The sequence below is a fragment of the Penaeus chinensis genome, chromosome 16, assembly GCF_019202785.1.
Source record: "Penaeus chinensis breed Huanghai No. 1 chromosome 16, ASM1920278v2, whole genome shotgun sequence".
NCBI lineage: Eukaryota > Metazoa > Arthropoda > Malacostraca > Decapoda > Penaeidae > Penaeus > Penaeus chinensis.
The window spans coordinates 29,116,528-29,129,027 of record NC_061834.1 but is presented as its reverse complement, the minus strand read 5'-3'; the positions used below and the strand labels follow the sequence as shown (position 1 = coordinate 29,129,027).

The following is a 12,500-nucleotide window of genomic DNA, read 5'->3' as shown; positions in this document are numbered from 1 at the left end:
GAAACCCAGGAGCACCAAGTGGACGTGGGCTGTGAGCAGCGCTTTCCACTATCTTTTTCTTTTCTTTGTGGCTTTACCCTTCCTGTCTGCAGATTATTTCATATACTGATGAGTACAACCTTTCATCCTTTAAAAGAATATTAACTTCAATTTTCCCTAGCTTAAAATGTCCATACTGTAAAGATTAACTTGGGAATTTTGCCTATAGCCACCATCATTACACAGGCAAGAGAAGGGAACACAAAACAGTAGAGTGACCCATTAGCAACATGTACATGCACTGTCCCATGAAGTTTTATTTTGTTAATTTTGTTTATACACAGATAGCTTCACAAGTTACCTAGGAGTCAATTGCAATACCTACCTGACTTCAACTGTTTACTTCATTCTTTGAAATTTTGAAGTCTAACAACATTGTTATTAACAATATTGGCATTATAATGGTAACATCAACTTTAACCCAAGAACTGTGGTACTACAATTAATCTAATCACTAGGAAAAAAAAGAATCACAGCCCGAGGCATTAGACAATGACTGATTCTGTGATTATCGTTCATATTTTACCCACCAATTTCCCTTTCATGCCTTCCTCTGTTATTGGGGCCAAGAATGTTAGGGCTTGGAGGTGGTTCCACAGCATAATTCCTACATTTCTATTTACTAGAGAGTGAAAGGAATCTATCGATACTAATATTTCCACAATCGGTTAGGCGAAGGTATTGTGAAAAATTACCCTTCTTTCATTGATTTGTATTCTGTAACTGTTCAGAATATGACCACATGAAGAAAAGCCATGACCTTGCTGCTTTAATGCTTCACTCCAGCATAGCAATTCCTTAGGAATAGTCATTGTGTTCTTTACATAAAACAGTATTTGGCAATTCAGCCCTTAGGCAAATGGAGTGCCACCTGATAAACAATTCTAACGGTCATTCTTCGCAGTCCTGCAGAGGCCCACAAACCTCCAGAAGTATATTTGGCAAAACAGAGCTTTGATTAGTAGTTTATTAGATTTTACGTATTGTCAAGGAGGTCTACAAACTTGACATGTCTCTACCAGAGTGCAGAGTGTCAATGTTGCAGCACTGCAGAATTTGACAAGCAATTGTAACCCTACTTTGATTTTTTGCAGATTATTTCTTATACCTAATACCTTTTCTAGTCTTTTCTTTCCTTTTTTTCTATTTTCTTTTTTCCTTTGTGATTTGTCTAATCTACAAGCAATCGTATGTTAATAAGTCCCTAATAAATAATCTTGTTAGAGTTCTGTCATGACTGACGTAAACTGTAATGTTATTTACTATCTAAATATAAACACTACTTCCTATCCATAAAACTAACGACAGACTAAACGGTCAAAACACAAAACTATTTGAAATTCCGTATCAAATATCTGTAAAACCAAACACGTAAACACCATTCAAATCCCCATGAAAATAATAATCCAGTATTAAACCTACACAACAGCCAATAAATACCTCTAAACCAACCACATCTACTTCATAAAACACCACTACGTTCCAAACTAAACTAAACCAAACCAGCTTATCCAAACTCACCCCAATTTCACATCAAAAATCAGAGAAATTCAGCGACACGTCCGCCTCCTGCTCTCGACCCTGACATGACAGGTGAGCAATCAGCTGATCGTGAGCATGTGAACGTAGCGAATGGGCTAAAATTTTATCCCTTACGGTTGACGATTTTGTTTTATTACTGGTATTGCTGTTGACTTTTTGAGATTAGTTATTTAATTTTACTATTATTTTTCTTTCTTGCTTTGAATAGCATTATCGTTGATAGCATTATCGTTGATAGCATTATCGTATTGTTATCGTCGTTGTTGCTGTCGCTAGCATCGTAATTGTAATCATTATTACTGCTATTATTATTACTATCATCATTACTATTACTAAGATTATCATTATTATTACTGCTAATACACACACACACACACACACACACACACACACACACACACACACACACACACACACACACACACACACACACACACACGCACGCACGCACGCACACACACATACACACATACATATATATATATATATATATTATATATATACTATTGTTATTATCATTAGTAGTATTACAATTATTATCACTATTACTATTATTATTGTTATCATTATTGTTATGATCACTATCATCATCATTGCCATTATTATTATTATTATCAGTATCATTAGTAGCATTGTTATTAATATTATTAATACTAGTGTTGTTATTGCCCTTATTAGTAGTAACAGTATTAGTATCATCATTGTCATTATCATTGTTTTTATTATTATTGTTATAATTATTGTGACTGTTAGTGTTATAAGTATTATTGTTTATATTATTATTACAATTATCATTCGTGTTTTCATTATTATTGCTATTATCATTATTATTACTATTAATGTTGTCATTATCATAATTACGATTATTATTATCATTATCATTATCATCATTATCGATATTGTTGTTGCTGTTATCATTATTACTATTGTTATCATCATTCTTCTATCGTTATTATCATTATTATTATATTATTATTAGTAGTAGTAGTAGTATAATTATTATTATGATTGTTATTATCCTTATCATCGCTATTATAACTATCATTGTTATTGTTATCATCATTATTATCATCATCATTATATTTTGATTATTATTATCATTATCATTATCATGATGATATTATCAATAGTATCAGTATCATTATTGTTGTTGTTATTATCATTATTATCGTTATTGTTGTTCTTATCATTATTATTATCGTTTTTTTGTTCTTATCATTATTATTATCATTATGATTAATGATTATCATTATTATTATCATTGTTACCATAATTATTATCATTAGTAGAATCATTATCATTTTCATCATTAGTACTGTTATTAGTAGCAATATCGTTATAATTATTATTATTATTATTATTATTATTATTATTATTATTATTATTATTATTATTATTATTATTAGGAGAAGGAAACGCCGACGTCCGTACCAAAGACTATGCAGTGGAATTCGTGCCGTCGCCCTTGGTCGAAATAGGCACTTATCTCGACTTCGCTGTCACCGACCTGATCCGGATTGAATCGAGGCCAAGAGACAAACGTCACCACAGGGTTCGAGTTGTGAATATCGAAGTATGCCTTTATGCCTATCCTTGATCCTCGTCCACCTACCCGTGATAATGTCGTCGTGGGCATTCAGCTTTTAACCGCCCTATACATCCACTTCCTTGTTGTAATCATCAAACCCCTGTACTTAGGAATCCTAAATATCTGTCTTTCCTCTGTGTTCTACGTGTTTCTCACGTCCTTCATTCTTCCAACGGCATCCCAGGCACCTACGCTGACAAGTCTCTGTTATATGTCATGCACAGTGGCCGAAGACATAGATTAAGAAGGCGAATAGAGGGAAGGGGAGGGGTTAAGTGGAAACTTTTCATTCTAAGAATTCGTAGTTTTATGTTGGCATCTAAAGTTCCTCAGTGTGTAAAGTGGATATAGACAAAGGGATAAGGCAATGTCAATATGCGGGGAAAGAAGTACTAAACATTTCCGAAAAGAGAAAAATGCAACAAAGCGCTAAATAAAATACTCTTCATGACTGTCAGAAGTGAAGGCGAGAGATACCGTGTGCAAGAGTAGACACCATGACCGTGAATCTGCTTCAATTGCATCACTTGTCTTACCTACGACACAGAGAAACAAATCCCATTGCGTTAGTATGAAAACATGTTTGCGTGTAGATAATTCAATTTGCAATTACGCGCAAGAAAATCTCAATGTACACTATGATGGCAGATATATAGAAAATCGCAATGTCTCGTGTTTGCATGAGGAGGCGAACTGAGTGAGTGAGCTTCTGAGTGAGTAAATGGGTAAACAGTGAGTAAGCCAATTTGTTTCAAAGGCATCACAGGCACGAAAGATGAACGCGCATAACAAAATAAGCTTTAAATATTACATTACCGCAAAATTAACTCAACTGCCACGCTAATATTAACATGAAATAACTCGAAATTCAATGCACGCATGGATGAAATGGTGACACGACATTTTGTTGCATGTCAAGAGCTACACTGCATTGCAAGGCTTCCTGGCCTAGAAATGTCCTGCGTAATCCTCCAGTCCTTATATTTGGATTAGCGACAAAATAGAAATTAACCGAGACATGATTAAAATATGTAGTTCAACGTATGCTTGTTAAGACGTCATCATTATGGGTCCATATCCTCAGATTTTACGAACGAAAACGAAAGAAAATGAAATAAAGAGACGGGGGAAACAGAGGGTTTGCTTCAGTCTGATTCTGTGACCGACGCTCCAGGGATGACTTAAATATTCACGGAAGTCATATGATTTTGCCCGGAACATGCAAACGACTCGCATAAGAAAACATGAAGATATTGTGATTGATTGAATGAATGTCTGAATCCCTAATCCTACTTATATTTATAGACGCAAAGAAGGGATCGCACCAAACAAACAAAGTTAGTCCTATTGAACAATCACTTAGGTTTTTTACATTAACCTACTGACATAACTGTTTGAATGCAGCAATCTGTTAATATAACCCAATCCCATTGATTCACGCACCTTTTTGCTAGACGTGCGAAATAGTTATGGAAATGTAAGCGCAGATGTGCCTTAGGAAGAAACATTTTATAAACAATTAAACAACATTAAGATAACATTAATCTGCTCAATCTATAAGGGGGTAAGGCTGTCAATATCCCAGTATTACCAATAAGTTGAGTGAAGTATTAATAAGGACAAAATAACAAAACCTTAATGGGTCAGGGTCAAGCCAGCACCGAAGACCTTGTTCAGCGGGCACAAATAATGACTACCTGACGTCTCACAGGCACTTCAGAGATCACTGATTTAATATGCCGATAATCATGCCAAACTAGTGAGAGGATTAAACAAATTGAAACCTCTGGTAAAGTGAACAAAAAAAATTGTCAGAGTAACGAAACTCGCAAGAAAATGCAAAGAAATTCGTAATCATTAGTCGTGGAACCTGTCGAGAGAAATTAGCAAGAATTAACTTATTTGTAAGCGAGATAAAATCACGATCACTGAATCTATTATAGTTGATATGCTATAATTCTCCAGTAAATAGAATGCTTAGATGTGAAAGGTGCAAATGGGGACGTAACCTGCCCTCCGTTTGTTTGTTTTGTAGATATTACATTAAACACACACACACACACACACACACACACACACACACACACACACACACACACACACACACACACACACACACACACACACACACACACACACACAGACACGCATACACGAACATATATATATATATATATATATATATATATAGAGAGAGAGAGAGAGAGAGAGAGATTATATATATATATATGCATATATATGCATATATATAATATATATGTATATATATTATATATATGCATATATATATGCATATATATAATATATATATATATTTACATATATATATACATACATACATATACATATATATGCATCTATATCTATATATATATATATATACACACATATATATATATATACACACATATATATATATATATATATATATATATATATATATATATATATATATATATACACATATACATGTATATATGCATATATATATATATATATATATATATATATATATATATATATATATATATGTGCATACGTTTATACGGGAGAGGTGGGGCACAATGCTTAAAATCCTATAGCCCAAATATCAATATCATAGCTTATACCATAAATGTATTCACAATATTCAGTCAATAAAAAAAAAAGAACAAGAGAGAGAGAGAGAGAGAGAGAGAGAGAGAGAGAGAGAGAGAGAGAGAGAGAGAGAGAGAGAGAGAGAGAGAGAGAAAGGCTCAGCAAATCATAAAAAAATAATTCCTCTATTTACTGTGTATTCGAATGCAAATCCTACGTCACGTGACTCGTTTGTTTGTAAACATTGCCTTGGAAACCGAAATGGCCGAGCCTGCTATGGGCTTCTTATTGATTGAATGGTAGGCATTGAAATGTTGTTTATTGCTATTTTATTCGAGTATCTCAAGGCTAATTAGGTTGAAGAATTATATGGTTGAGTATAAGGCATTATTTGTGTTTTTATTTTTTTGTCTGAATTTCATCTGACAAGTTCAAATTCAAACTGACACTTTCTTTTCTGATTATGGGATTCTAAATCAACATTTTAATTGGGTTGACATTGTAGTAAGTAAATTATAATGTTTGCACGACACAGGTGATTGCTGCAGCTGTAGAAGTATATATTAGTATGATGACCAAAGAGACAGGCCAGACTAGGGTGGAACGGCAGATCATGACAGTCAGATTATCCTCTTGTTTTTTGTGTTTGTCAGTCAAATAGTTTTGAATTATTCTCTTCTTTTTTGTGTTTGTCAGTCAAATAGTTTTAAATTATTCTCTTCTTGTTTTGTGTTTGTCAGTCAAATATATTTAATTTATTATCTTCTTATTTTGTGTTTGTCTGTCAAATAGTTTTAAATTATCCTCTTCTTGTTTTGTGTTTGTCAGTCAAGTAGTTTTGAATTATTCTGTTCTTGTTTTGTTTTGTCAGTCAAGTAGTTTTAAATTATTCTGTTCTTGTTTTGTGTTTGTCAGTCAAATAGTTTTGAATTATTCTCTTCTTTTTTGTGTTTGTCAGTCAAGTAGTTTTAAATTATTCTCTTCTTGTTTTGTGTTTGTCAGTCAAATATATTTAATTTATTATCTTCTTATTTTGTGTTTGTCTGTCAAATAGTTTTAAATTATCCTCTTCTTGTTTTGTGTTTGTCAGTCAAGTAGTTTTGAATTATTCTGTTCTTGTTTTGTTTTGTCAGTCAAGTAGTTTTAAATTATTCTGTTCTTGTTTTGTGTTTGTCAGTCAAATAGTTTTGAATTATTCTGTTCTTGTTTTGTTTTGTCAGTCAAGTAGTTTTAAATTATTCTGTTCTTGTTTTGTGTTTGTCAGTCAAGTAGTTTTGAATTATTCTCTTCTTTTTTGTGTTTGTCAGTCAAGTAGTTTTAAATTATTCTCTTCTTGTTTTGTGTTTGTCAGTCAAATATATTTAATTTATTATCTTCTTATTTTGTGTTTGTCTGTCAAATAGTTTTAAATTATCCTCTTCTTGTTTTGTGTTTGTCAGTCAAGTAGTTTTGAATTATTCTGTTCTTGTTTTGTTTTGTCAGTCAAGTAGTTTTAAATTATTCTGTTCTTGTTTTGTGTTTGTCAGTCAAATAGTTTTGAATTATTCTGTTCTTGTTTTGTTTTGTCAGTCAAGTAGTTTTAAATTATTCTGTTCTTGTTTTGTGTTTGTCAGTCAAGTAGTTTTAAATTATTCTGTTCTTGTTTTGTGTTTGTCAGTCAAATAGTTTTGAATTATTCTCTTCTTTTTTGAGTTTGTCAGTCAAATAGTTTTGAATTATTCTCTTCTTTTTTGAGTTTGTCAGTCAAATAGTTTTAAATTATTCTTTTATTGTGTCTTAACGCGGTGAGGGTTTGGTGCTCTTGAAGCCTTTCTTGGGTTTAATGGTTAGGTATTTCTGGATTTCGTGGTTAGATATCCTTTGTTTCGGGTGAGTGTCCAGTCAGGTAAGTTAACAGATTACCTTCCGAAATTGTCACCATGACGCTCTGGCTGAACTATGAAAATGTAAAATTATTTTGAATATCTATTTATATTTTATATTTCTAATTTAATTTAGAAATTCAACTTTTTCCATGAATGGGTTTATGCTTTGGAATTTTATCAAGAATTGCACTTGACTTGTGGATATGACTGACTTTTATGTACCTTTACTTGCAATGACAGAATTTTGATATGCAAGGGATATTGTCAGGAAGTATCTCAATATCCAGTTTAGGTGACCGGTTGTCATTCCAACTGGTGGTGTGTTAAAATTTAACATATATGTATTTGAAATTACCGTTGTGAATGTCTATTTCAATTGCAAACTATTGATATGCAGTATGTCACATCCAATTCTATATTATCATTTTTATATTACTGTAATATTGTCACTATATTGTTAGACATTTTGTGCTTATCTTATCCAGGAATTTAATAGATATAATTACGTTTCAGAAGGAGAAAAGGTGAAACACCCCAGTCAAGATGGGTGTTGACTGGGAATACCTGCGGGGGGTGACGGGTGATGCAGGGGAGTGGAAAGAGGCAGACCTGGAGGAACTCTTTCAAGTAAGATATAGTGTTGTGATTTCTGTCTTTAGGATAGATGGATTTTAAAGTCAGAATATATGAATTTTGTTTTGTGCTTTTTAATTATGTGGTTTTCATTGTTCTTTTGTCAAATCATTATATCACTGTAGCTTTTTTACTTCTCAGATTGGATTCATGCTTATGAAATTATGTACTTCAATTTTTTAATTCATTTTCATTTTGAAGAGTCTTGCCAGTGTGACAAAATTACGACCAAGAGACAAGACGCCAGAGAAACTCGAGTTGCTGTTCACTCTCACCCAGGCCGTGATGATGACCAAGTACTCACAGGTATTTCAGTAGCACTTTTTGATGTCTTACAGGAAGAAAAATCATTGTATAGTAAAAAAGGTCCTTGCATTAGAAACTCAAATAATATACCTAGGGACTTTTATTCATCTATTTTTATGATTATGTAGTTATGAATTTTTTTTTTTTTTTGATTTTGACATTATTAATAAATCCTAGATGAGATATTAAGTAGAAAGAATATTCCTTCAGGTTGTGACACTGGAGGAAGAGGTTGGTCGCCTGGCAGAGTCAGCAGGTCGTGGAGATGCCCAAAGAGAGCAAGAGCTACAAGCTGAGATTAAGCACCTGAAAAAATTACTTAAAAGCAGCCAGATACCTGAAGCTGCCGCAGATAATGATGTTCCTTATGTATGTTTGTGAAGGATAATGTGAATGTGCTAAATGTATAAACTAAGTTCTGATCACTTGTGACATTTTTCTTTATACTGGCTCTGTCATTTCATAGTAAATTATTTAAATTATGTTAGCTTAATATCCAGTATATGGATATGTTACACATATTAGTATTTTATGGCTAACTTGTTCGTGTGAATTTGCTTGTCAGGATTGGTCGAGTGGTTGGAAAATTAAGAAGAAGGAGATGGAGGAAGCTCTGCAGAGGAAAAATGAGGAGATCCAGCAGTTCATGGATGACTTACAGGTGAAAAGAAAAAGATTTTGCCCCTTTTTTTTATAAGAACTGTAAAATGTATTGTGACATTTTCCTAATACTCAATATTAGGAGAGACATCCATGAAGAATTTTAAATGAATTTAAGGACACTTTATTTAGATAAATGTCATAAAAAGTTTATGAAGTCTTAACAAAACTATACATTTTTATCAGACCTGTGAAAATGAACGTGCTTCACTCCGTATGGCAGTGATGGAGTTAGAAGACCGTTTAGCTGATGCAACAAAGGAGATCAATAGGATAACATCTGATTATATAGGTGTTAAGGAGTCCCATAACCATGCTCAAGGTAATGACATTACCTTAAATGTTTCCATGTTGTGCTATATGAATTGACTTCTCATGTGTCAGGTCTTTCTTATAGACTTTGAAAACAGTTTTGATATATAATATTGAAAATGAAAATGACTCAAAGGCCATGTAGTACTAATGGAGATGGCTGTTATCTTAAATAGAAGGGTTGATTTTACATTAAAAAAACAATTATATATTCTCACATTGTTGTACTTCTTTACTTATCAGAATATGCAATATTGTGAATACTTTATATCAGACTCAAAGAGCAGGTTTTGAAAATGGAAAATCTGTTGTAATATATATGGAAATTGATTTTATGAGTTTGTTAGTCAGCATAATATTCTTCTTAATGCACAGAGAGTCTGTCCATTATTCGAGAAGAAGTTAAGGGTCTCCATTGTCAAGTTGAAGAACTGGCAGCAGAGAAAAGCTTTGTGCAGGAGAAATACGATGAACTCAGCACTGCTGTGGATGCTCGAGTTGATCAGCTGAAGGTAAATGTTGCTGGCAGCACTTCAAATATGTGTAATATAATGCCTTGTTATCTTTGGATTGTAATGCTTTGTTAACAATGTTAGATATACAATTTTATTGCTATTGAGAGAAGGTATCATAAGGGTTATGAACACTTACTTGTCTTTGTAAATAATTTTGCTTTCATGTGTATATGAGGATTTGAGCATCCAGAGGTGTTCTCAGACCAGTTGCCAGACAGTTCATTTATTAAATATTTTGTTAATTTAAACTTCCATCTACAACATAGGCATCAATATGCATATGTTAATGCACTCTGTCTCATGACTGTTATGCACTACCATGATTGATGCTGGTTTTAAGTTAACAAAATATTTAGTGAATGCATTTTGGGGCAACTGTTCTTAGAACACCTTTGGACACGCTTTCATATCTTGGTTATGTGGGTAGATTACAAACACCATATTAACCCATATTAATGCTGTGCTCATTTTTATATTTTTTGTGAAATGTCTCTGCACATAGATGGCTCTGCTAGTACTTAGCCACAAAGGAGTCAATTAGTAGACCTTGTGACCTTGCCTGATTTGAATTTGTGGGAAAAATGTATTTAACATTAGTGCTATGATTATTGATGGTGTTATTTTTATTATAAACATTATAAGTACTATAATGTTATAAACGTTAGTAACAGCAAAATAAGATAAGGTAAAATATTTTCATAAATCAAAGAAAAGGGTAAACGGGCGAGACAGGCAGTACTCGTAACTGGCTCATTGGTGACTAAGTACAAGTGTAGCCATCTATGTATAAAAACAATCAAACAAGTACTCACAGTGGGCATAGCACTTACATACACATCATGCCCGTTGGCACTGGGTTAAGAATAACATGTCACATCCCTAATTTCTGTTCCAGATTGTTATTAGTCAACGTGAAGAGGAACTGCAGAGGGTGAAGGCTCAGTTGTTCCAGAGGAGTAGCTTGGGTCCTTCCTTCCAGCAGGCTCAGAGTGACATGTCCCATATACTTCACTTGGAACAGGTTTGTTATAAGTATGGAATAATCTGGTTAATTATGAGAGGAGAGTGGAGAGAGTTGTATTATGGGAATTGACTGTTTTTTCTTTTAATTGTTTTGATAATGAATAATAAGTTGCAAATGAAATGCATTTTACAAATTCACTTGCAGGAGGTAAAAGAGAGGGATGAAGAAATTACTCGTCTTAGTCAGCAGTTAGCAGAAGCCACTCAGGAAATTGAGTCTAGTGCTGTGATTATAAACAAACTCAAGAAGAGTCGAGTGTAAGTGCTAAACTTTTTACACTACTACTACTGCTGCTGTTGCTGCTACTTCTACTTCTACTTCTACTTCTACTTCTACTTCTACTTCTACTTCTACTTCTACTTCTACTTCTACTACTCCTGCTCGTACTCTTAATCCTAGTGTTACTCTTACTCTTACTCCTACTCCTACTCCTACTCTTACTCTTACTCTTACTCTTACTCTTACTCTTACTCTTACTCTTACTCTTACTCTTACTCTTACTCTTACTCTTACTCTTACTCTTACTCTTACTCTTACTCTTACTCTTACTCTTACTCTTACTCCTACTCTTACTTTTACTCCTACTCTTGCTCTTACTCTTACTCTAACTTTTAGTCCTACTCTTACTCCTACTCTTATTCCTACTCTTACTCCTACTCTTACTCTTACTCCTACTCCTACTCTTACTCTTACTCTTACTCTTACTCTAACTCTTACTCGTGCTCCTACTCCTGCTCTTACTCCTACTCTTACTTTTATTCCTACTCTTACTCCTACTCCTACTCCTACTTGTACTCTTGCTACTGCTACTTCTTCGTCTTCTTCGTCTTCTTCGTCTTCTTCGTCTTCTTCGTCTTCTTTGTCTTCTTCGTCTTCTTCGTCTTCTTCGTCTTCTTCGTCTTCTTCGTCTTCTTCGTCTTCTTCGTCTTCTTCGTCTTCTTCTTCTTCTTCTTCTTCTTCTTCTTCTTCTTCTTCTTCTTCTTCTTCTTCTTCTTCTTCTTCTTCTTCTTCTTCTTCTTCTTTTCTTTTCTTTTCTTTTACTACTACTACTACTACTACTACTACTACTACTACTACTACTACTACTACTACTACTACTACTACTACTACTACTACTACTACTACTACTACTACTTCTTCTAATGATGATTATAATGATACTAATATATATATTTTTTACGTACTACTTTATACAATTTCACTATAAATCCCAACCGTTCATTATTAGAAAACTGATCTGATATTAGGTGAATGGTAGAAAAGTAAAGCAGAATATTTTTACAGTTCAGCAGTAGAAGGTGATGCTGCTGTGATAAACCAGCTACGAGGAGAGCTGCACGAGACACAGCAGCAAGTGCAGCAGATGAGAACACAGCTTTTGGCAGCAGAGGAAGATGCCCAGCTCCATGCTCAGGATGTAAGTGCAAGTAGCTTCTTTG

The 12,500-nt window shown here is 33.6% G+C and overlaps 2 protein-coding genes across 2 annotated transcripts in view; one reads left to right on the top strand and one right to left on the bottom strand.

Annotated features, from left to right (window-relative positions):
- LOC125033366 (chitobiosyldiphosphodolichol beta-mannosyltransferase-like) overlaps positions 1-1,656 on the bottom strand; it is a 10,476-nt gene extending 8,820 nt beyond the window's left edge. The window contains exon 1 of the mRNA XM_047624796.1: positions 1,561-1,656. The gene's annotated coding sequence lies outside the window, so the exon portion shown is untranslated. The remainder of the gene's footprint in view (positions 1-1,560) is intronic.
- Positions 1,657-5,920: 4,264 nt separating this feature from the next.
- Positions 5,921-12,500, top strand: part of LOC125033445 (centrosomal protein of 290 kDa-like) — a 17,757-nt gene continuing 11,177 nt past the window's right edge. Inside the window, exons 1-10 of the mRNA XM_047624956.1 lie at positions 5,921-6,045; positions 8,125-8,238; positions 8,446-8,550; positions 8,761-8,919; positions 9,116-9,211; positions 9,397-9,532; positions 9,898-10,034; positions 10,933-11,058; positions 11,206-11,318; positions 12,346-12,478. Of these exons, the coding sequence (XP_047480912.1) occupies positions 8,155-8,238; positions 8,446-8,550; positions 8,761-8,919; positions 9,116-9,211; positions 9,397-9,532; positions 9,898-10,034; positions 10,933-11,058; positions 11,206-11,318; positions 12,346-12,478 (1,089 nt within the window). The 5' untranslated portion in view covers positions 5,921-6,045; positions 8,125-8,154. The remainder of the gene's footprint in view (positions 6,046-8,124; positions 8,239-8,445; positions 8,551-8,760; positions 8,920-9,115; positions 9,212-9,396; positions 9,533-9,897; positions 10,035-10,932; positions 11,059-11,205; positions 11,319-12,345; positions 12,479-12,500) is intronic.